The sequence below is a fragment of the Populus alba genome, chromosome 19 (genome assembly GCF_005239225.2).
Source record: "Populus alba chromosome 19, ASM523922v2, whole genome shotgun sequence".
Lineage (NCBI taxonomy): Eukaryota > Viridiplantae > Streptophyta > Magnoliopsida > Malpighiales > Salicaceae > Populus > Populus alba.
In genome coordinates, this window is record NC_133302.1 from 9,827,292 (window position 1) to 9,852,113 (window position 24,822).

The following is a 24,822-nucleotide window of genomic DNA, read 5'->3' on the forward strand; positions in this document are numbered from 1 at the left end:
CTATTTTTTCACTTTATTTCCATTCTTATGGAATTCATTAAAAACATCATTAATCTCGTCAAAAAAAAATTCATATCAATTAAAATAACCTATTATAAAATCTCTTTTTTCACCTTGATCAAGTACTCTTCCTTCTCCACTTTCTCTGCTCTCCGCCCCATTACCACCACCGAACCTAGTTCAATCCTAGTGGTATTTTAGTTATTTTGATTTTCAAGGATTCTTTAGTCATTAAATAAAATATAATATCAATCTTATAAATAATTAAATTTTTTTTGTTGATTTTTTTACGCCATATAAAGTGTTATGAATATATAAAGTTCATGATGTTTTGTGTAATTTCTAAAGGAATAGAGGTAAAATATATAAAAAAAAATTAACTAAACTATAGATGTGGGTCAAAGTAATTTTCCCTTGTTATTATAACTAGTTCTATTGATAAAAATATATAAAAATATAGGTAGAATATAATTATTTATCATATTTTTAATTTCATATTTGACCAAATTTATTTTTATCATATAATCAAACTAACTTTTTTATACCTTCAAAAAATTGAACAAATTTGATCACCGCTATCAAATTTTAAATAAAATTATTCAGATTTTAATTATTAAAATATGTTAAATCCATAAATGTCCATTCCTTTCTCTCATTTTTCTCATTTATAAGAAATTTATAACAATAAAGCATATTAATTTTATAGGTTAACAATACACATGTCAAGCACATGAGAATAAAACTAGTTCTTTAAAGGAAAACAAAATGGACATACAAAATTTGTACGTACTTATCAAAGTGAAACCCAACTGGATGTGCATGGCATGTGCATTTTGTAACAATCGTCAGGCAGTTGTTAGTGGCTGTAAGAATAACAAGATTTGTCTTTTGTTTTTTGAAATATTTTTTATTTGAAAAAAAAAATTTATTTTTAAATTTTATTTTTGATATTAGTATATTTTTTATGATCTAAAAATATCTAAAATATTAATTTAAAACAAAAATATATATAAAAACTTAATTTAAAAAAAAAAAAACTTTTGAAATCCAAAACCAAAGAGGCTCTAAATCTCTTGTGAATGCATTTGCACGCTGGTATGCTTGCATATGTTCGTTTGTCCAGGAAGGGGGAATGTGTTGGACAATATAGGACTCCCTTTGCACGTTAAATGTGACAAAAGATTAACAGTTGGGGGAGTGATGTGTGCTGCCATCAAACCTATTTGTTTGTTTAAAAATAGAAAAATCTTATTTTGTCAAATCAAATGTTATATATATATATATATATATATATATATATATATATATATAGATGGTATGGATTAGCTTTCTGGTAACTTGGCGTGAAAACTATGTCTGGGGATCTAAAGGCGGAATGCTAGGTATTCAAGGACAGTGCAGCACGATAGCACCAACAATGGAGGAAACTCATACTGCCTTGCCAGGTCTTTTCATTTATGAATATTGCAAATAATTACAAAGGATAATACTTTCCTATCACAGCAGCTGCTGATGCCATGCGACAGGAAATCGAAAGAGTGTTCTGTTTCTATTAATTAGTAGTTGAAAACAGTATATTCTCTTCTTTCTAATCAAACTTACGCAAATAAGCCCTGGAGCTTAGCCCAATAGCGATCAATATTGCAAGCTCTATCCGCTGTCTCTCGTTCTTGCCTCACGGCTTCTGCAAGAGCATTCATGTTTGTTTCTAGTTTTCCTTTTTGGCCAACGAGCTGGGCATAGAGACCTTCCATGTTTGCTCGGATGTGATCTTCTTCTTCTTCAATTTCCCGAAGCTTTTTACTTAATGCTTCCTTTTCAGCACCAAGGATGTTGATCTTTCTGGTAAGTTCTTCATAAGATGTCTTCAACTCAGTAATTCCCCTTTTGTCATCTTCAATACAGAACCTCACTGCTTTAGTCCAGTCAATTTTCTGCTCATAAAATGGGTGGCTTGTCACCAAGGTCTCAAAATTCTCAAGGTAGAATTGAATGATTTCTAGTTGCTGAGAATTCAGAAAAGGACAGTTCCTTAAATTCTTCAAACTGGACAGAAGCAACAGGCGATCAGCAGATATGGCCACTTCTTCTGGGGATTTTCTTAAGATCCTTTTTATCAAAGCCATAGAATAACTGTATGTCTCCTCAAAGCTCACACTACTGGACTTGGGAGATTCGGTGTGAGAATTAGAGCTTGACGCAAGCTGAGAAGAAGACTCTGGACTTGAGTTTATCAACTGTTCCATGCTGGCAAAGACAGACTCAAAATTCAAAGCAGGCCGAATTTTGGTGACAGGAATTGATGGAATCTCTATAGTTGGTTGAGAAGCAGTGGTGAGCATGAGCTCTTGAGAAGACGTTGAGTTGGTTAAAGATGCAGAAGTCAGTACAAGGACTTGTTCAACAGGAGCGGCAGGAGATGAAGGAATGGTGTCTCTCTGCAGAATTGGAAAGGTAGGCATAACACGGTCCTCTGAGTTCTCATACTACAAAAAAATTGAAGCTTTAAGTAAAGCATCACCTAAAGTACAAGGATATATAAATAGCTTAATTTCAAACATAGAATCACCTTCTCAGTTTCTTGAGAAGCCTGTTGAACTTGTTGAGAGATCTGAGGTCCAATTCCTGTGTGAGCTGGCAATTCTTGAGCTTGTATAGGATCAGCCTGGTCCTCTGGGGATACATTCTGCAATAAAATGGAATTTATGTAAAGCATCACCTCAAAAAAAGTGTGAGCATACGAATAGCATAATTCCAAGTATGAACATTACATTATCATTTACTGGAGGCTTTTCATCGTATTGATTAATTTGGACTTCAGAATCTGTGGGAGTCGTGGAACTCTCTTCCTGGAATCAGATGCCATTAGCACTTAAAAAACTTTTTATAAAATGTAATTTTAAGAGATAAGAGCTACCTCATCATTTGAAGCAGTAAGAGACTCTTGGTATCTAGAGGCCAATTGAATGCTCTCAGGTTCACTTTTGATGACATGCTCTTTGGTGTTGAATGCTTTTTGAGGGACTGGAGGGTATTCTTTAGTGCCATCTGGATATTCAGTGACATGCAAATTCTCAGAAGCTTGTCCCTCTGATCCAGTATGCTGTCCACTTTTATCTTGTGTAGGCTCGTTGGGTAAGCTCAGCAGTTTGGACTGTACCACTCTATCACTCTGCAAACATGAAATTAGTTAATTTTGAGTCAATCAAAGACGTAACATTATAAAATCAGGGGTTAATAGATATGGAGAGGATTGGAATGTGTTGGGGAACTTATTTTGTGTGATTCACTGGATGAAGTATCATGAAGATCATATAGGGTACTTGAGGTAGCCAGAGTTGGATTCTGATTCTGGGGAAGGCCATTTCATAAATTTTGTATGGTGTAAAGTGGGAGAAAAAGAGTTGGGAGTTTGAAGTGTAATTTGGCCTTCTGTCCATATTGGTTTGTGATAGCAAATCCCTAATTCATGCAGGGGTAACAGAGCAAGATTTCAGTTGCTTATGTTTATTGGTAGAAAAGAAATATATAATACAGAAGAAATTAGTAAATCTGGTGAATCCGTACCATTTCTATGAACAACTTGTGTATGGTGGCATTAAGGTCGTGTGCCCAATGTACGCTATCTCCAAATTCTTTCTGTACTACTTTCCGTAGCTTTGGTGTGCTTACGACTCCTTGAGAAAAAGTTTTCATTTGGGGGCACTCTTGCACTAGCACGCACTCTAAAGATGGAAGCTTGATTGCACAATAACCCATATGAAAGCTTGCAAGGCGTGGCAAACAGACAAGTGCCAAATGTTTCAATTTGTGAAACATAACCTCAGTTTCTGCTTCAGTTCCCTTGTTAACTACTATTTCGTCCATCAAAGCACAGTTTCTTATCCCTATCCTCTCGAGTTGCACAAGACCTGATACCATGGATGGTGAAAACATGTTTCTCAAGCTGCTACAATTATGAACTTTCAACCTTTTCAGGTTTCTAAAGTCCAAAATTCCGGGAAGATCCATGTTCCATATATGCCTCAACTCAGGTAGGTCGACCAAGTGCAATTCTTGTAAATTGGGCAACAGCCTATCATACCCCTCCTCAGCACTGAGCCCTTCCAAATCAAATACTCCTTCAAGAGACTCACAGTTCTTCACATGCAGATATTTCAAATTATTCATGAACTTTAGTGTATTGGAAGGAATAGCAGTAGAGACAATCGCACAGTTATCCACTGTGAGATTTCCTAAATTGCTAAAGCAGTTGAAGGGAAGTTGTCCGTGCCATCTATCTTTCAATTGGGGGAAGTCAGAGAGCTTCAAACTCCATATGCCATTGCATCCAACCTGACCAATCCAATCCAAATTGTTGCATTAGTTAAGAACACAAAATAATACCAAGTACTTAGCCATTCTCCATACTAAAATAAATACTTAACTCCAATTGCAAGACAAATGGACAAGTTGTTTAAGATTGATAAAGCAAGAATTAGTACGTACCATTTTTGTGTACATCTGTTGTAAGGTGGCATTAAGGTTGCCATGCCAACACTTTTCATTCATAGAATCCTTTTTCCAATGTACTTCCTGTAGCTTTGGTGTGCTTGATATTCCTTGAGAGAAAATTCTCATCTTTGGGCATTGTTCAACCACCATTCCTTTCAAAGATGGGAATATGAAGTTGTAATTTCCAGGGCAGAAGCTTGTGAGATTTTCTAATCGAACAAGTTCCAGATATTCTAGTTTTCTGAATATGATATCATCATTTATTTCACCCCCCTGTTTCGCCACAATTTCTGTCACCAATTTGCAACTAACTACGATCAACTTCACGAGTTGCACAAGACTTTTGGCTGTTGAGGATGTTAATAGGTTCGATAATCCATGGCAAGAGTGTACATCAAGAGTTTCTAAATTATGAAACAATACAGTTGACGGTGCTAAATTGACAAAAACTGTTACAAGACTGCATTTTTAGAGACTCGAGATTTTGAACAACTGAAATCAGCCTGTATTTTGGCTCCCATATGTGTGCTATATCTTGAACTGAATCTATAACTAAATTTTTTAACCTTGCACGCATCCTAGTATGTTCATCTGAATCAACAGGCCCCCGAATGTCTTCATCTTTATCAACACATCCTTCATTCAAGAATATCTTTTCAAAAGAACTACATGACACAGAGAGTGTTTCTAGATTGCGTATGCTTTGTAGGAAACCAAAAGGAATAGGATCTAGCTTTCCATAAAAGTTTTTCAGCTTGATAACTTTCAACCTGGAATAGAACTTCCCTGGAGATTGGCAACACCAAATAACTGAAGTAGCTGGGTCTTCCCCATTCAATGACAATTCCTCCAGGTTGGAGATTATCTGCAAAGCACTCAAACAAAATCAAAGTGGGAGCTGGTATTCCCTTATAATTAAACTAATTTCAGCAGCAGTAATTTACCACTTAGAAAAAGAATGAAAATTTTTTGAGCTCATATTCTTATAAAGTGGTCTAATCAGTGAAAAGTGCATCGAAAAGTTTGACCACGTGTAGGACTTCTTTCAATTGACATCTACTATTGCAAGTCCAGTTTTAGGGTGAGAAGAACCATTTGGCATGAAATGGATCAGACTTTAGAACATTTGTTTATATCATATTTCATATTCATTTCTATACATATTACTTTATTTCTTTGCAAGTGTAATATTTTATAAACAGTCCACTTCATTGAAATACCACCCATTTCCATGTACAAACTTTAAATAAGATGATAATCTTGTTTGGATGATTCTTGATTCATTATATTAATTTCATCTCAACTACCTCCAACAACTCCAGTATTTACCTATCAACTCTTTACAGCTATTTCAACTATTTACTTTCTAGTTTCAACTAGTCAACCATTATCTGACGATTCAACTATTCTTTCCATGCCATGGTGTTTTCAAGGATGTCTTGGATGTAAACCAAAACACATTGCCTTTTTTAACACGTACATAAAGGAATTTTTGCAACATTCTCTTATATCTCCAAGTACTGTTCTGACTCTTTATTTATTATGATCACAAAATTAAGTTGAAACCAACTAAATTTCTATAGGATCTTCTGTTTTAGGAGCAGAAATGAGTTAAATTAATCAAAAATCTGCTTCAAGAACCGATGACGCAATTGAGCTATGGTTAAAGAAGATTCATCTGCTATGAAAAAACCAAAACCAAGTTATGCAATTCTTCATTAACAGACGTTTTCCACTCTAAGAATTTTATAATGATAGGTTTCTTAGTTTAGGGGCTAAAATGTCAGTGATGGGATAATTTGCAAGCAGGGGCAGAATATACATAGTAATTTTCAGAATTACTTAAGAGACTTGTCTTATTTAGGAGTTGTGTCTTCCTCTTTAATAGTTTATTCTAGTTTAGTTTCTTTCCTAGTCATAATTATTGCGCAAGAACCTATTGAAGACAAACACCAAATTTCTGAACAAGTCTAGAGCACAAGTAATTAAAATTACTAAGATACCCAAGATTCGCAGGAACACACAAGAACTTATTATTCTACTCCTGCTTACAAAATAACCCATGACTGAAATTCTAGTCCTTAAACTTGAGTACATCATCAATTCATCATGAGCATAATATATTTGCTACACTACCAACAACCAGTCAAAGCAGCTGCTTTAAACCAAGGCTCGGAGTAGATGCCACATATCAAATATCAATCTATCTAAGCAAAACCATAAAAAAAAAAAAAAAAAAATCAGCATACATATCAACTGACCAATGCAAATGAAATTTTAAGCATTTTTTGTAAAACAATTATTACTAATTATGCAAGCTAGGCACTGATGCTTAAACTAACCCCTCCCTCAACAATAACAGCTTAGGTAAATTGAGGTTTGAAAATGTCCATCATATCTTGAGTACTAAAAATGAAAAAGTTTAAAGAGAAAATCCTGAAGCAGACTCATACCTCTTCATCAGAGAAGAGAGGTTGCTGTATTGGGAAAGTGGGATCAATTTCACCTTGAACTTCTTGTAGGTCAAGAAATTTTGAATCGAAGTACTTGATATTGCCACAGCCCGACAGTGCTAAACTTTTTAACTTTGGACATTCCCATGTATGTTTCCCTGGATAGAAGTTCCTGAATTTTCGTATTTCAATAAGATTCAAGGAGGTTAACCTAGGAAACATAAAATAAGGGAATGCTTCGCCACCTTCTTCCTTGGCAACAATTTGCTCCACCCCACAATGCACTATCTCTAGCTTTTCAAGTTGTGGAAGACATCTAGCAATGGAGAATGGAAATAGATTCTTTAAAACACCACAACTAAAAGCCCTTACAATTTGTAGATTGTGAAATTTGTGCTTTCCTTGAGGATCTTTATTCCATATATGCTTCAATTTAGGAAGACTGTTCAAGGACAAGTCTCGTAACTGAACAACGTTGGAAGGTTGAATTTCATCAAGACTTGGTCCTTTGAGGTCAAATATGGCTTCTAACAGATCACAAAACCCAATCTCCAACACCTCTAATTTCGTGAAACTGCGTATCAAAACTGATGGAAAAATATTCACTATCTTTTTGCAACCTCCAATTTTAAATGATCTTAGTTCGCAAAAGGAACCAGCAGCAAGATTATTATGCCATATCTTTTCCAAGTTATCAATATGGGAGATCTCAATTTCAGCTAAGCTAGGGAATATTACCTGCAATATCCATCACACTTTGTTAATAGTGGATACACCCACATATAAGATAAAATTCTATAGAAGGGACACTAGGAAGAGAACATTGGATGGAAAGAGAAACAGTGAATTGAATCAGACCAAAAGCAACAAATTGGTAACTTGAATCAGGTGTTTTTGTTCGTTTTTTTGTTTATATTTTCTTAATTTTTTAATTACATTATTGGCATTTGAACTTTATGAATCATATCAATCTTAATTTCTCATTTCCATGTCTCCCCTTTTAATAATGTCCACACAAGTGCATAAATAGAAGTTTGTTGCAAATTTCATTAAGCAGCTTATGAAAGCATGCAGCAAATGTTTGGACACTTTCAGCAATAACCCAAGGACTGACCAACTTACACTCACAATTTTCTGCATCAAACCACCTAAGAAAACCATAACCCACAGTCATTGCATGCCCAATGGCGAGAGCTTTGGTTAAGAGATTTTTTTTTTTTTTTTTTTTGGGGGGGGGGGGGTTCCATAATCCAGGGATTGTTGAGAAAAGTGTTGCCAACATGTGCTCATTTGGATGCTGGAAGATCTACATGGCGGAAATTATCAATACACATCCAAGTATGTACCTTGATTGGACAGTCTTAAAGATTTGAGACACTAAAGAGAAAAACATCAAAGGTGAAGCACATGTTAAATTAAATCAATAAATCAAACAATCATCATGAAAATAACCCACTTTAGTTCATAAATGAGATTTTACGGAAAGAGATTGCTCATTTAGCCATCAAAATTGAATCTTCATAAACCTCGCAAAGTAGAACTAGTGTGAAATGTCACTAAAAAAAGAAATAGAAAAGGTTTGGAAGCGTTTGCTCACTAGTTGACCGATAGTTAATAAAAATAATTTTACAAACAAAATGATAAAATACATATATATATATATATATATATACAAGAAGGCTAGGAATAGTTTCCTCAACCATGTTGTACCTAAAGAGTTAGGCAAATTTTTGGGCAAACTTTTAAAGGGTGCTTGTTCAACATAAAATATTTTATAAACTAATTTTATTGTGTTTGTTTCTCATATAATATTTTACAAAAAAAAAACTGATTAAAATAAAATATTTTACAGTCATAAACTTAGTTCATTTATAAAAAAATATTTTATACTCGTGGAGTTGTGTAAAATTTTATAAATGATAATCTACACACAATATCACCAAATAATTTCAACATCAAAAACCACCACCTCCATCTTCACAAGTCATTGTAACCACCACCATACTGCTACCACCAACACCACCATCTTGTCAATCCACCAACACCATTATCTTATCACCAGAGCAAATCATCATTATTCTACTACCACCATACTTTTCACATCATTACTTATCAAATATCATAAAATCTTTTTCATATAAAATGTTTTATTTTACATTTAAAATATTTTACTTAATACAAACACCTTGTTATAAGTGGAAATGTTTTGCAAAGAACTTGATTTGATATCAATAGGCCTTCCACGTGGTGGCAAGAATCTCCAGCATCATGCAAGAAATTGTCAACTTGATTACCAAAATGAAAATGGAATCTCTCTCCCTTCGCTTAACATAAAGATCTAATAAATAAGAGGTATCCCTCCCTGTATTCATCTTATAGGTAAAATAATGCTACAACATGCTAAACAAACCCTTAGGTATTGGGCTGCCTCCTAATCCTTTACAAACTATATAACTCCAAATTTTGGTATACAGTTTGCTTTTATGGAAGACCAGTCAAGGCAATCACAAATAATTCAATGAAGGAATCATATCTATTTACGCATTAAAAATCATAATTTGATTGGCTTGTTCTAGGTTTCAAAATGTTTGTGAATTTAGTCATTCCTTCAAAAATTTCCTTTCCAAGGGCCAAATTGTAAAATCAGTGTAAATTTAATGGCACAGATTGTAGAATCTAAAGTACCGCAAACTGTGATTAATGATGCTAGAAATACTAAAAAATTACAAAACTTTCTACTAGCTGATTTGGCCACATCTCATAATTACTAATTTGTTAGCAGCACTCTAAAAAAAGTCAAGGAAGAAACAGAAAGTATGAAGTAAACATCACCTTTTCATCAAAGAGAGATTGAATAACATTGTTGTTGTTCTCCTCCGAGCTCACTTCTTCAAGTTCATTTCCATCAGTGATATTTGCACAAGAAAAATCAGCAGCAAATGTCTTAAATTCAGGACAAGCATATATTCTCATCCGTTTCAGCAAAGGACACTCAATTGAAGAGCCAATACAGAATCGTCTGAGTTTTGGAAGATCAGAGAGCTCCATGAACTCTAGTTTAGGGAACACTGTACTTGTTGTTTCTTCTTCCTTTAATCCTCCAATTGCAATTATTTCTTCCACTGACATACAATTGGTTATAGAAAGATGTTTGAGCTGCACGAGAATATTCACCAAAGAACATGGAAATAGATATTTGAGGCTGCCACATTGATTCACAACCAATCTTTGCAAATTTTGAATGGAAACTGAAATTGATGGGTGCTGGTCATTCCATAGCTTGTCAATGTTAATTGCATACAAGTTCAAATCCTCCAAGTTTGGGAACAAAATCTGCATTAACAAATTTTTTCATGTAGATTCTCTAGTTAGGAAATTAAAACAGGCACAGTTCAAAATGAACTAAAATGATGAGCAATTTCTCTATTTCTTATTTTTTCGCTTAAAGATCACAGGACTTGACCCCAAAACTTCACTCCCTCTGCTTTGGATACCACTAAGCCAAAAACAACAATTAATGATTGTGGATATAACTGCAAACAAAAATATTTACTAAAACTACAAAAGAAATCATCAAACAAATTGCAAGCTTGAAATTGAATATATAGTTAATAACTGTAATCCATAGCATTTTCCACTGCTAGCTTATTTCACGTTGATGGATGTCTATTAAGTTTTTTTTCCCCTCTTGCGAAGTTTGCTTTTTTTTTTCTTTTCTTGTCAGCTGTGATGGTAAACTAAAATCCAAGATAGTTGGGAACCACAAATAACAACTTAGTGAAAGGATGGCCCTCTTTTGACAATCAATAGACTATAGGAATATGTGTATTCTATAGTTCAGTGATTACATAGAAGTCATATATTCTAAATATTATTAAGAAAATGATGCTTCTAGATTCTCCTTTCTGTTACTTCTTTTCTTAAAACTTACCCAAAAATTCTGAAGAATTAATAGTGACACATAAATTGCTTGATAAAAAACATCCAAATACCTTTTCATTGAAAAGTTGTGTAGGGGTTCTCAGCTCATCCTCTGAAATGATTTCTTCAGATCTCGCTTCAGTTATCGACGGCTTTGGTTGTGTTCGAGATAAAGAACATGGCTTCACTTTGGAGTAGAAGTTCATGAGATGTGGCAAATACTGCAGTGATAGGGAATACAATTGAGTGAACTGAATCACATCAACTACTTCATTCTGGTCGCCAAGCTCATCACTTTCCTCAGCAACAACTTCTTCCATTTTCATACAAAAAGCAATTTTGATCCTTTGTAGTTGTGAGAGGCCTCGTGCAACAAAGAAAGAGAAGAGGTTGGTCAATTTATTGCAATGTTCCACTGCTATGATGCGTAATCTAGCAAAAGACTCTACTCCGAGTGCACCATGGCAAATCTTCTTCAAGGATGACAAATCATAGAGAATTAAAGACTCCAAAATAGGAAAGGCATTGGAAGAAACCATTTCCATCGTGCTGATTATATATTGAATCTCAAAGCTATTACGCAATTGGAGGTGCTTTAAATGTGGAAAACCTTCCCTATCCAGTTCTTGAATGATGTTGATACCTTCAATTTCAAACAAATAAAGATCTTCAGTTCTGTTCAACAACATCCGGATTCCATAGTTTAGATGATCAATTTTTGTGTTAAGCTTGAGCTTTGCTGTTCTTAACATTTCATATGCACCGTCCCAGTCCCAATCATCTCCTATACAAACTCTATACCCTTTCAATCTTTCAAAGAATACGCCATATGGCAAAACCCGGGAATCTTGAATATGTATCTCTGCATCGGTTAGGTGAGACAAGTTCTCCAACTCTGCAAGACTCGCATTGTTCTTTCCTTCAGCATCCCACTGATGAAAGCTGTTTCTCATATACAATTCTTCTAACATAGATAACTTTGAGAAGACATCTGGTGGAATCACTTCGAGTTCAAAACAATCACTTAAATCTAACAATCTCAACTTTGTCAGCTGCGCTATTTCCCTGGGTAATTGTTTGATGTTAGATTGAAAGAAACTTAGGATTTCTAAACTCTTTAGATCCCCGATAGCAGAAATGTCGTCCAATGTTGAACGATCCAGACACAATGTTTGAAGATTCTCCAACAAAGAAACAGACGAAGGTAGGGATGATAAAGACAAATTACTCAAACCTAAGACTCTGAGTTTGTGCATTCTTGAAAAAAAGTTATCAGCTATTTTCAGATAATGATTATCATTAAATATTTGAAAAAGGTCAAGCTGGGGGCATTCCAAGTCTGCTGGAAGCTCACTAATATTGCCACGTAACCAGATTTGTCTGAGCTGCTTTTGTGCATCTTTATCAAGCTGCTTCACTGCAATTTCATTATCTGTTGTAAGGACATAGTGGTCCCTACAGGCCATTGATACAGCACCAGCATGAGCAGCAATATGCACGGCAAATTGCTCACCAACATTAGGATCAAACAACAAAGAAGAGTCCCTTAGCTTACGTACCAATGACTGTGCTGTGCGATGTGCTTCTTCCAATGAAACAGCGCCAGGAAACAAGTTCAAACCAAGACCATATTTGAGCAGATTGCGCATGGAAGCATTATGACCCATTAGACCACAAAGAAGGAAAGCTAACTTGAGCTGGTCACTTTCTAAATATTTATAACTCATTTCTATATTTTGTGATGTTGTTGAGCTTGTAAGGGAGGAACGTCTTAGTTCTTTCAAGGTCTTCTTAAACTCAGGTAAACTCTTCTTCTTCAAAGATCTTGCAACTGATACAATAGCAACTGGCAAACCCGAACACTCCTTGGCTATCTCAACAGCGGTGGACCGCATAAAAAGATTTCCAAGATCATCACCGATAGTATTCTTAAATAACTCCCAGGCTTCTTCGTCAGACAAAGGCAAAACTTCAAAGGTCCTTTGACAACCCATTTGATTTGACAGAACATCAAGAATTCTAGAAACTAACAATATCTTGCACCCACTGTGTTCATCCTTGGATGGAATCCCAATTCTCTCCAAATCGAGTCTCTCCCCCAAATCATCCAGGATCAAAAGAATGCACCTCTCACGCTTCAACTTGTCATATAACTGACATGATCTTTCCTCGTCAGTATCTGCATCTAGGTGTAAGCCCAACACGTCTGCAATCTGTTCTTGAATTCTCCTAATATTCAAAGCCTCAGATACAACAGCCATAACCACCACATCAAAAAGCTTCTGCTCCTTTGCTTGTACGGCAACCTGTCTCACCAGGGTGGTCTTACCCACGCCACCCATCCCACACACACCAACCATGTTGATATCTTCATCTTTCAAAGCACCCATGATTTCTTCATAAAGCGACAGTCTTGATGGCAAGGACTCGTGATCACCGTCAAACATCCACGGTGGAGCAGAGTGGGAGGAAATTGCATAAAATTTACCACTCATCTGTAGTTCAGTAACTTCATAGGCTAGCTTCATGGCTTTCCTGCTAACCTGGTAGCGTGACTTGATGCTTGGACACGATCGAAAAAGAAACCTCCTTGCTCTTTCATTTTCAACACTGAGCACAAGGTCCACTTCTTCAATAATCTTATTCACTTCTTGCAGCCAACGTTCGACATCATTTGCTATCATTTCTCCATTACGCTCAGCTTCCTCAACTGCGCCCCGCACTCTGTCTCGCATTGCTTTTAACTTGTCAATTTGATGGGTTAGTTTCTCGGCATTTTTCTTGTACTCGAAAGGGTATCTAATATGACGTATGAGGTAGGTAATACTGGCATCGATAATAGAGGATAAAAGGATTTCCATTGTTCTTTTGAATTGAAGATCAGAGGCAAAAGAGAGCAAAGACAATATAATAACAGGAAGCTATGAGGATTCCAGAACGTACAACCAAAATTATTTTCTTCTTTCTTTCTTTTTTACGATATAAGACAACACAAACAAAAACGAATAAAGGAACAAGAAACTATCTGCCGATTAAATGACGTAGAAAAAGACCAAACTAGGAGAAGTGCTTCTAAATTAACGACGAACAAGTTACAGATGGGAACAAGCAAATTTCTTTTTTTTCTGAAAGATCTGTAAACAAGAAAAGCAAAATAGATCCAGAAACAAAGCACGGACCTCGACCTGAAATGAAGGTTTTGTATGACTCTCTGTGACTGGTCCAGAGAGCACAGAGGAAAGATGACCACTTGTGAAAATTAGAAAGCTGAAACGAAACAGTGAACAGTGATGGATAGCAAAGCAGAGTAGCAGGAGCACAAGAGAGGAGGGGCTGATGGTGATGATATGGTGAGTAATGGGATCGTGGGTTTTGCTCTTAGAAATTTTGAAAAAAAAAAATTATTATTTTTATTAAATTTAAGTGCGGTTTATACTTTTTAGATTGTTTTGATATACTGATATCAAAAATAATTTTTAAAAAAATAAAAAAATACCATTGACATGTATTTCAGCACGAAAAAGCTATTTAAAAAGCAACTGCTATCACACTGTCAAATGCGCTCTTAGAAATCAACTCACTTTGGCAATTCCTACCATTCCTATTGCCTTCTTAGAAATCAACTCACTTTGGCAATTCCTACCATTCCTATTGCCTTCTTAGAAATCAACTCACTTTGGCAATTCCTACCATTCCTATTGCCTAACTAGATGTTTTTTAAAGTTTTTTTTTTAAAAAATAAATTAAAATAATATTTTTATTTTTTAAAAAATTAATATTTGATATTAGTATATTATAATAATTTAAAAATATAAAAAAAAAAATTAAAATAAAAAAATTTAAAATTTTGGAAATTGTTGTTTGGAATATGGCTCAAAATAATTCTTTTTGGTCATGTTTGTTTTCTGGAAAGTGATTTGAAAATCACTTCCAAACTTTCTTGTGTTTATTTGTCATTAGAAAAAGTTGGTCAACGGAAAATATTTTTCAGTCAAAGAAAAATTTGGTTTAGTTTCTAGAAAAAACATTTTCCTGAAAAATTTGAGCGGAAAACAGTTTCTGGAAGTTATGAAAAATTTAGAAATGTCATATTATTTGCTGATTATATCAAATTTGGTCCTCAGACTTTTGATTGCTATGTATATATTTTGTTTTGAATATTTATTTTTCAATTTCATCTCTTAAAATTTAATTTTTATATTGATTTTGGTCCTTATTTTTATAATTGTTATTTACTTTTTCCTTATCATTTTTTATTGAAATTTTTTATCTATCAAATTTGATCCTCATTCTTTTAATTGTTACTTATTTTATTTGAAATAATTTATGAATATTAATTATTATTATTTTAATTTCTTCATCTTTCATTTTTTTTATTTTTTAGATTTGATCTCTATTATTTTGATTATTATTTATTTTATTTGAGATAATTTATGAAATTATATTTTTTTTTTCAATTTCATTCTGATTCAACTTTTTATTTTGTAAGATTTGTTCCTCATTATTTTTAATAAACTTGAGAAAAATAAAATATTAATAAGTTATTTTCCAGCTTATTTTCTATGACATAACTAAATACTGAAAAGTAGTTTTCAACTTATTTTTCATTACACTACTAAATATCGGAAAATAATTCACTTTCCTGAAATTCACTTTCCAAAAAAAAACTACTTTTCTAACAAATAAACAGAGAGAATATTTGTTTTGTGTTTAAAATTTAATTTTTAGAATTTAAGAAAAAGAACTTTTTTTCACATTACATTTTTTATAAATCTGAAATGTTTTGATATCTAATTGGAAAATAAATTTTAAAAATTAAAAAATATATATTTTAATATATTTTTAAATAAAAAATATTTTAAAAAATAAATATTATAATTTTAAACAGTGAAAGATCCAGTTTTACCAACGGGTTAATTTCAAACCTATCTATTTAAGATTTCGAGGAGAAATCATATGTTATGATTTTTTTTTGAAAAAAAATATTTACTTGAAACTAATTATTAATATAAAAAATAAAAATATTATATATATATAAGAATTTACCCGATTTCACGGAGGAATCCAATCAAAGCTTAATTATTGACTTGTTGACTTATTTTTGAAAAAACAATTTCTAATAAACCCAATTGTTGACAGGCTGTCGGATAAAACAAAAGGCATGATGATACACTGGCAGGTAGGCCCACTTACAAAACAGATTAATTTATAAAATTATTAGAAAATGCCGGGGTAGGTATTTTTTCATAGACTCCACTAATCCTTTTTTTAAATGCGCAAGGGGTGGCAGAACGATGTTGACATGACATTGAAATTAATGATAAAGTTAACATTTTTATCAGATTAATAATTATTATTTTATTAATAAATCATTAACAATCTAATGAAGTAAGAAACAGACATAAATTAAAATATTTGATTTAATGTGACTGATTTAAAGATAATCTAAATAATTAAAAGTGTATATGTTTTTTAAAGTAGTTTTTGTAATTATAATTTATAAAAATAAGTTTAAAAAAGTATAGTTAATTTGATTTAGATACATATTTGATAAAAATTATTGTTAAAGTTTATATATAGTAAAAAACATGTATAAAATATTGGGTAGTACTTACTTTTCAAAAGTATTTTTTTTACTTGAAAATGTATTAAATAATTTTTTTATTTTTTAAAAAATTATTTTTGATATTGGTGCATCAATATTATCTAAAAATACAAAAAAATTAATTTGAAGTAAAGAAAAAAATAAAAAAAAAATTAGATTTTGAAACTAAAAAACAAACAGAATTTTACAAAACTCAGTTAAAAAAATATATAAAAATGCTTCACAAAAACTGCATTTCAAACTTAATTTTTTATTGAATCTTACAATATAAAAACACGGTTTGATATATTATCAAATACCTAATTGCGTTTTTTAAATCGTAAATGCAAAAGCTATAAATAAACAAATGCATCCTAAGAAAATTAAAGGGTTAAAATAATATAAAGATTGTTTTATTAGTAGGTGAAATAGTATTCGCCAAATTTTTTAGATTTTTGTTGATAATAATAATAATAGAAGTAAGGCCAACAATTTTATAATACAAAGATTGTCATAATATCGCTGTAAACATTATAGAGATAACAAGAATAATATTGATAAAATTAATGATGATGCTCGTGGTTTTAATGGAGTTGGTGATGGATGTGAAATGATAATAAAAATGATGGAATATGGTGGACTGATAATGACATTATGACAATGATAATAGTCATAATTATTATAATAAAGTGATATAATGGTATAGTGGTGGCTGTAGATAATACTATAATAATATTGATAAACATGTCTTTTTATTAATAAAAGTAAAAAAACTATTTTATAATCTTTAAAAATTTATTTTATTTTTAAAATTATTCTATAAAAAAATAAAAAATAAAAACAATCATAGCGATTAAAGTTTTATAGTTTATTAGATCTACTCAATTTTTATTGTGATTCAACAGTTCATATAATGCTTAAATAACTTCTTATTATCATATATATATGATTATTTTGTATTTGATAATGTGATTCAACTTATTTTTTAGAATTGTTTTTGTCTGAAAAAATATTAAATTAATATTTAAAAAATTGATAATTTTTATGTGCTAATATTAAAAATAAAAATAAAAAATTTGAAAAAAAAACTATTTTCATATATTTTTAATTAAAAAATATTTTAAAAAAAATGCATTGCATCTTATCAATAAACACGCTTAATCATTAACTCTCTTTGACAAAAATAAAGAAAATAAAAATCAAGTTGAGTTATTCTTCCACAAAATATTAAGATCAAAGAGGTCTTGTTGCGCTATAATAATATGGGTTTTTTTTTTTTTTTTTTTTTTGTAATTCAACATGTATATATAAAGGAATGCCATAACCAAATAGCATAAACTAGTATAGCTTGCTCACGCGCTATTGTACAGAAAGAAATTTTAAAATTTATTTTTTATTTAGTTATATAATAATAATAAAGATAATGAAAAAATATTTGTAGGAATATAATGAATACAATTATAGAGAAAATATATTTTCTTGTCAAAATTATCTTTTTTTATTAATATAATTTTATTTTTCTAATAAAAATGGTTTTTTTAATCAACAACATAGTTTATTGAATAAAGAATAACAAGAACTAAAAATTATCTGCAAAAACTATAATAATTTTAACTAAAAAAAAAAGAAATGTATATTTTTAAATAAAAACCTAATTTCATTATTCATGCATTTCTTTCTTATCATGATGAAAATCATGTCCTTTTAATTATAAGCATTATTTTTCTAGTAAAAATTAATTATGATCATGAAAACATGTTTCAATTAAAAAAAAAACTTAAGAACGGTAAATTTGGGAGAATTATATAAATAATAAAAATATATATATCATTTTTTATTCTCATTCAATATTAATAAGAAACTTATTTTAAAATTTTACATCTTAGACTAATACATAATTATTCAAAAAGCAGTCGATACTATTATCATATAAAATAATATATATTCTTCTTCAAAACAATGGCATAATTAAATAATTATTTAAATATTATTTTAATAAATTGATCTAAAAGGATTTTTTGTCAAAACTTAATAAAAAATAAAAATAAAAGGATATCTAAGAAAAAGACCAAAGAATACTACTAGCTCAAGGAAAAAAGGCCCAAGTGTATATAAGTTTGGAAGGCTAGATCCATGCACTTGGATATTTTATTGACATATCATCTATCCACAATTATATATAGAGCAAATATTGTCTTCTAGTTTATTTTCTAGCCACCTTTGATGACCTTCAAGATTCGAGTTTTGGAACCCTAAAATCTAATTTTTAATTTTTTTTTTCATCTAAAAATATCACAAAAACCTCATTAAAATCATTACAAACCTAAAAAATTAAAAACCTTAAAACCAAAAACAAAACAATTATGTGTTCTAATCTATTAGTCACGAAAAGTTTAAAAGGAATACTATCTCCATTTAACCCCTTTTTTCTAAGACAAACTTTTTAACCTTAAGATAAACATTTTTTGTAGCTAGAATATTGTGTTCAATTGATATTTTTTCTCTCTTCTTTTATTTTCGACTACTCTCACTCTCCTCTGAAATTTTAGAAATTAAAATATAAAACACATGAAATTTAGAACCAAAATGCGAAACCTTGAAAAGAAAAAAGTGATCAAAATTATAAAATTCAAGGGCCGACCTATGAACAATAACAAATAAAAGGATTGTTTTTATGTATTTATAATAAATTTCATCCATGTTTTTTAATATTTTTAAATTAATAAAAGTAAACTCTATTTTACAAAATCAAACATCAATTTAAATTTTTTAACATCATGAACACCATGTAGTATGTGAATTGATATAAATTACAAGGTTTAAAACCATATAAGCATTACATGGAAGAATTAATTTGAAGGTAAAAAAATTTACTTGTAGTGACCGAATTTGAACAATTTGAAGTTTCAAAAATGAATTGGCATTTCCATCTACACATTGTGATATGAATTTGACAATATATTCTCTAGTGAATTGATTATCCTTTTAAGTATATTTAGACATCTTAATAAATTCATATAGGAGCCGGTGGGCTTTATATATCTATTAAGTTGGCCAAGCAACATGGTCGATGTCAGTTTTGATATCTCAAAGATGTTGAATTAACTCTTCTTTATCAATCAATTTTTTTATTAAGAATTTAAGGTAATGCCAAATTCTAGAGTTGTTTTTCATATTGAATTGGGGTTGGATTGGTCTGGGTTTATTAAAAGACTGGTCAGTGCAACGACCCGGTCAAACCCAGTCGACCCGGGCGAGACCCGGTTTTTTTTTTTTTTTTTCAAATGTGGGATTTGAAACCCATATATATATACTCTATGTTATTAAGAAAAAAAAATGTTTGTTAAATGTGGGATAAAAAAGTTTTTGGTTTAAATACTTCAACTTAAAAGGATAACATAATTTCTTTTTAATGTGGGATTTAAAACCCATTAGTATATATACTATATGTTCCCAAGAAAAAAATATCTTTTTTCAATTTGAGATTTGAAACCCATTAGTATATATACTCTATATTCACAAAAAAAAAAAAGCTATGTTTTTTCAATGTGGGATAAAAAACTTTTTTGATTTAAATACTTTAACTTAAAAGCTTAACATAATAACTTTTTAATATAGGATAATTTTTGTTTTAAAATATTCTTTTAAGCTTAATTATTTACAATATGTATAGCGTATATTTATATGGATTTTTTAATATAAAAAATATTAAAACTTCAATTTTATTTTTTAATTTTTCTAGGTTGACCTGAGTTGATCCAGATTAACTTATAAAACCTGAAACCAGGTTCCGTAGCTGTATCAATCTCCATTTCAGATTTAATAACTATGAAGGTTGCCCCTAAGATTCTAATTTCCACCACTCAAAAGTTGCCGCTAAGATTTTAGTTTCCATCATTTAGAGATTTCTCTCCAAAGGAATTTGGATTATACCATAATAAATTGGCCTCTTAGAATTTTAGTGATTTAAATTGATATTATGGTTTTTATTCTTATTAGCCTTCAGACAAGCACTCTTCTCGAGAGATGGGAACATGCTGACTTCCTAAAACATATATATGCAACAAAAACAATAATTTTATAAAATTTTCAAGAGTCTCAACATCTCTAGTTAGATAATTTAGAATTACTTATGGTTTGTATAAAAATTATTTAAGGATAAGTTTTTTTTTTTATTTTGAATAATTTCTTCAAAGTTAGTTTTCATAAATCACAAACCGTTCAAATATTCGATTTCTAATAATAATCAACACAAACTATTAGTAACAAAATTTTCTAAATCCTTTTAGGTGAAATAAATTATTATGTATTTGAGTGCTAGTTTTTTTTTTTTTTTTATGTTTTTCAAGTGTTTTGTAACTTATATAGTTTTTTTTTTTTTACATAAAATAAGAGGCATAACGTTCTATTTATAGAGAAACTCGATAAAAAATAGAAAATATCAATTTTTCCCCCAAATAATATCATATATATTATTTCATAACAATTTTAGAAATGTATTCAGTCAAGTCCCTACTTCATTTTTTTTTCAGGTCTAAAATTGTGATCCCCTAATTAATTACAATACAGTTCCCAATTTTTAAAACTTATTTCCAATCAAATCAAACTTGATTAATTATCTTAATAAAATTATTAAAATTTTGAGTTGACATGTAAAATCATATAATTTTATGAGTTAATATATATTTAATGTGTGAAATCATTTTAAAAGCTTAAAAATAATTAAAATTAATAAAAACAAGTGAAATAGCATAAAATCATGATTTTAGAATATTTTTATGATTTTATCAAGAATTATATGATTCAGGTTCCAACCGTCCAGCGCACATCAGCATGACCTTGGATGTACCTTAAAGACTATACTTATAGCATGACGTGGCCACGTAAAGCTGTATAGACTATACTTAAAGTTGTAAAGAGTCTAAAGACTTATAACATGATATGGCCAAGTAAAGATGTAAAGACTATATTTATAGCATCACGTGGCCAAGTAAAGTTTTCAGAATCACTCATATTAATGGGTATTTGGCAATTGGCATAGTTTTGTTTGTGTTTCTAGATTTTAAAAAAAATATTTTTAACATCAAAGAATATTTTTATATATTAATATAAAAAAATATTTTAATATATTTTTAAATAAAAAATTATTTTAGAAAACATCATTCATTATAATTTTACTCATTCGTATTATTCTTATACTATAACAATTAATTAATCAAGTTTTTTTATCAATCAATTTAAATGATGTTTATGTGCTCAATTGTACATATAAATAATAGTTTTTTTTTATTATTTTTTAAAATTTATTTTTGATATCAACATATTAAAATGATAAAAAATCATAAAAAATAATTTGAAGAAAAAAATAAAATAATCTATAGTTTTTTTTTTTTTAAAAAAAACCATTTTTAAAAATACAAAAATAACTTTTTATGATTTTACGATTTCATGATCCGTTTTTACAATCCGAGTTTATTTTGTATTTTCCGTGCTGTGTTAAAAATACGTTTTTAACAACCTTGCATCCTAGTTTAATTTCTAATCAATTGTTTTTATATGTTGACCCATTAGGTTCCATAATAAGTTGGTCCAAAGATAAATCAGAATTCTAAATAAAAAATAAAATCAAATAAATTAAACAAATTAATTTATTTTCAATTCAATAATTGATTGATTTACATTTGAAAATTAAATATAAATGACTAGTAACGCATCATGATTTCTCAAATATTAGGAAAATTATAAGTGGTTTGACTTAACTTTTTAGTGACCAGTTTATCAATGTAATTATTATTCATTTATCAATAGTTTTTTCGATTTAAATATTATAGCTTAAAATGTGTTTACTTTGTAAAATTATGTTTATTTTTATTGTTGCACAAATTCAGTGTTGCGGTGAACATCCTCCTAGACTGGTAATAAGTGGAAAGAGCAAGAAATTCTTGCTTCTTATCAGTTAAAAAAATGAAGTGACCACCTAATATTTTGGTCACTAAAAACACTAACTAGTCTCATAGTCTGGATAAGGAGACTAGTTGTATATAGAGAAAACGTATTTCCCCTAGTAAATCTTACCTAAGGTAAATTACAATGTTTGTTTATTTGATATAAACTAAGGTGTTGTGGTTTCTAATTGTTGGTCGGTTTAAGGTTTAAAAAAGGTTCTCCTTGGTAAAGAGATTTTATTTTATCCGGTTAAAACCTTACTATTCTAATATCAAAACATGTTTTTTACATTTTTCTTTTAATATCGAAAATACATCTTACGTATAAGTTAAATCCAAAATACATGCAAAGATATCAGTAAAACTATATATTTTTTTAATTTGTCTATTTAAGGATGCTAAATCATGCCATGTGTTTTTTTATTTTTATTATTTATGCAAATATGTTTTTTTTTTTTTAATTTTTGAGAGACTTGACCATATACAATATGAAATAAATTTATATTTTTTGAAAGAAAGATTTGTTGTTTATGTGGAAAGAAATCAATTTATTTAATACCAAAAAACACCTTACATGTAAGTCAGAATTTCAAATATTAAATATAAGAGGGGAAATGTAAGGAATTCAAAATATTTTTCAAAAAATTAAAAATTTATTAAAACTGGATTAAAACTGCGTTTGGCAAGACGCAAATGACATGTTTTTATCTAGCTATTTAAACATGATATCAATTCAAAATGAATTATCATTTATTAACTTAAGACCAAGCAACACCAAAAATCCATATAAATTTTAATAATTTCATGATTTTCGTTCAAATTTCATGTTAACTCTAATAAATCAACTCAAATCCAAACATAACTCATGCACTAATATTTCTAACACTATCAGAAAATTGGCGAAAACCAACGGAATTACCGACGGAATTCTTTTGTCAGTAATTTTTACCGACGGAAAGAATTTCATCTCTATTTTCATTAGTATATATCGACAGACCGTTGACTTCGGTGATATATACCAACGGAATACATGCCGTCGGCAAATTGGTCGGTATATACCGATGGAATTGTGTTGTCGGTATTTACAGATTGATTAACTGACGGACTATGTAGAATTTTGAAAAAAAGAAATAGTATGATGACGTGAAATTTTTTTTAGATGATTTTACTGACGGACTGACCAAAGGATTCAAACCGGGATCTCCGTACAGGAACGTGACCTTTTCACCGTCAGAATCACCGACGAATATACCGACGACACGCGTCCGTCGGTGATTCCATAGATAAAAAGACCATATATACACACTCTGCCGACTCTCTCCACCTCTATTTCTCCTTTTTCTTCCCCATCCCAACTCTCCCTTCCCAAACTATAACCAACTACCCATCCCAACTCTCCCCCTCTTCTTAACACAACCACTCAAGTTTCTTCACAACATCTGTTCTCTGATTACTATATTGTGGATTTTATTATTTTTTGTAAGTAAATCTATCATTTTTAGTTTTAACATTTAAATGTCAATTTAATTTTTTTTTATTGTTTTTTTAGTATATGTATTTTGTTAACATATATACTTGTTTTATTGCTATTTGTCAAAGAAACTTATAGTATGAATGTATCATTTTGTTATTGTTATAGTTTGATTTTGTCAAATTGTATTTGTTTGTAAATTGTTGAAACTTTGTTTGAATTACACTGAATTAGATGCGTTGTGATGAAATAAATAATAGCTTATTTAAGGGGTCTGTTTTAATTTTTATCAATTCTATTGCGGAGTTGTGATTTTTCATAAATTTATATATATAAATTTGCATGGACGTTGATAATTAATAATGAATATTTAACATAAGTGTTTTTTTAGTTTGTTGGATAATGTCGGGGCAAACCAATATTTTTGCAAATTTATTTACGTGATATAGTTAATTAATACATGTTGTCATCATAATTTTATAGAGGTTCAATAGAAGTCATGGATGATTGTTCATGGATATATCGAGACTTACCCCAAGGATTGCGGATGATAGGTTATTGTAATGGTGTTTAGGGTTTTATTAATTTTGCAACATCTATTCTGAGGAATTTTAATGATGGCGGTATTAGGTGTCCATGTAGGAAGTGTAAAAATAAAAAGTTTCTGCATCAAGATATTGTAATGATGCATCTTCTAACCAAAGGGTTCATGGAGGATTACCTGTGTTGGTATGCACACAAAAAACTATTTGTTTCTAATGAGAGCATGGTAGAAAGGGGGGTTGGGTCAACTTCTAGTGTCAACTTCTAGTGCTAGCAACGTGCAAGAAGTTGGAAATGACAACAGTAATCCTTACAGGAATATGGTTATAGATGCAATGAGAATGAATCAAGGTAATGTTAGTCAATGTCCAATTATAGAAGAAGAACCTAATGCAGATGTAGCAAGATTTT

General features: G+C 30.5%; 1 protein-coding gene across 1 annotated transcript; it reads right to left on the reverse strand.

Annotated features, from left to right (window-relative positions):
- Positions 1-1,410: 1,410 nt before the first annotated feature.
- On the reverse strand, positions 1,411-14,233 carry LOC118056713 (uncharacterized). The gene is given in 10 exon segments (XM_035069020.2): positions 1,411-2,486; positions 2,570-2,686; positions 2,772-2,849; positions 2,918-3,172; positions 3,568-4,335; positions 4,489-4,941; positions 4,943-5,359; positions 6,948-7,685; positions 9,780-10,280; positions 10,940-14,233. Coding segments are annotated over 10 exon segments (7,005 nt in total). The 5' UTR covers positions 13,730-14,233; the 3' UTR covers positions 1,411-1,598.
- Between the last annotated feature and the right edge of the window lie 10,589 nt (positions 14,234-24,822).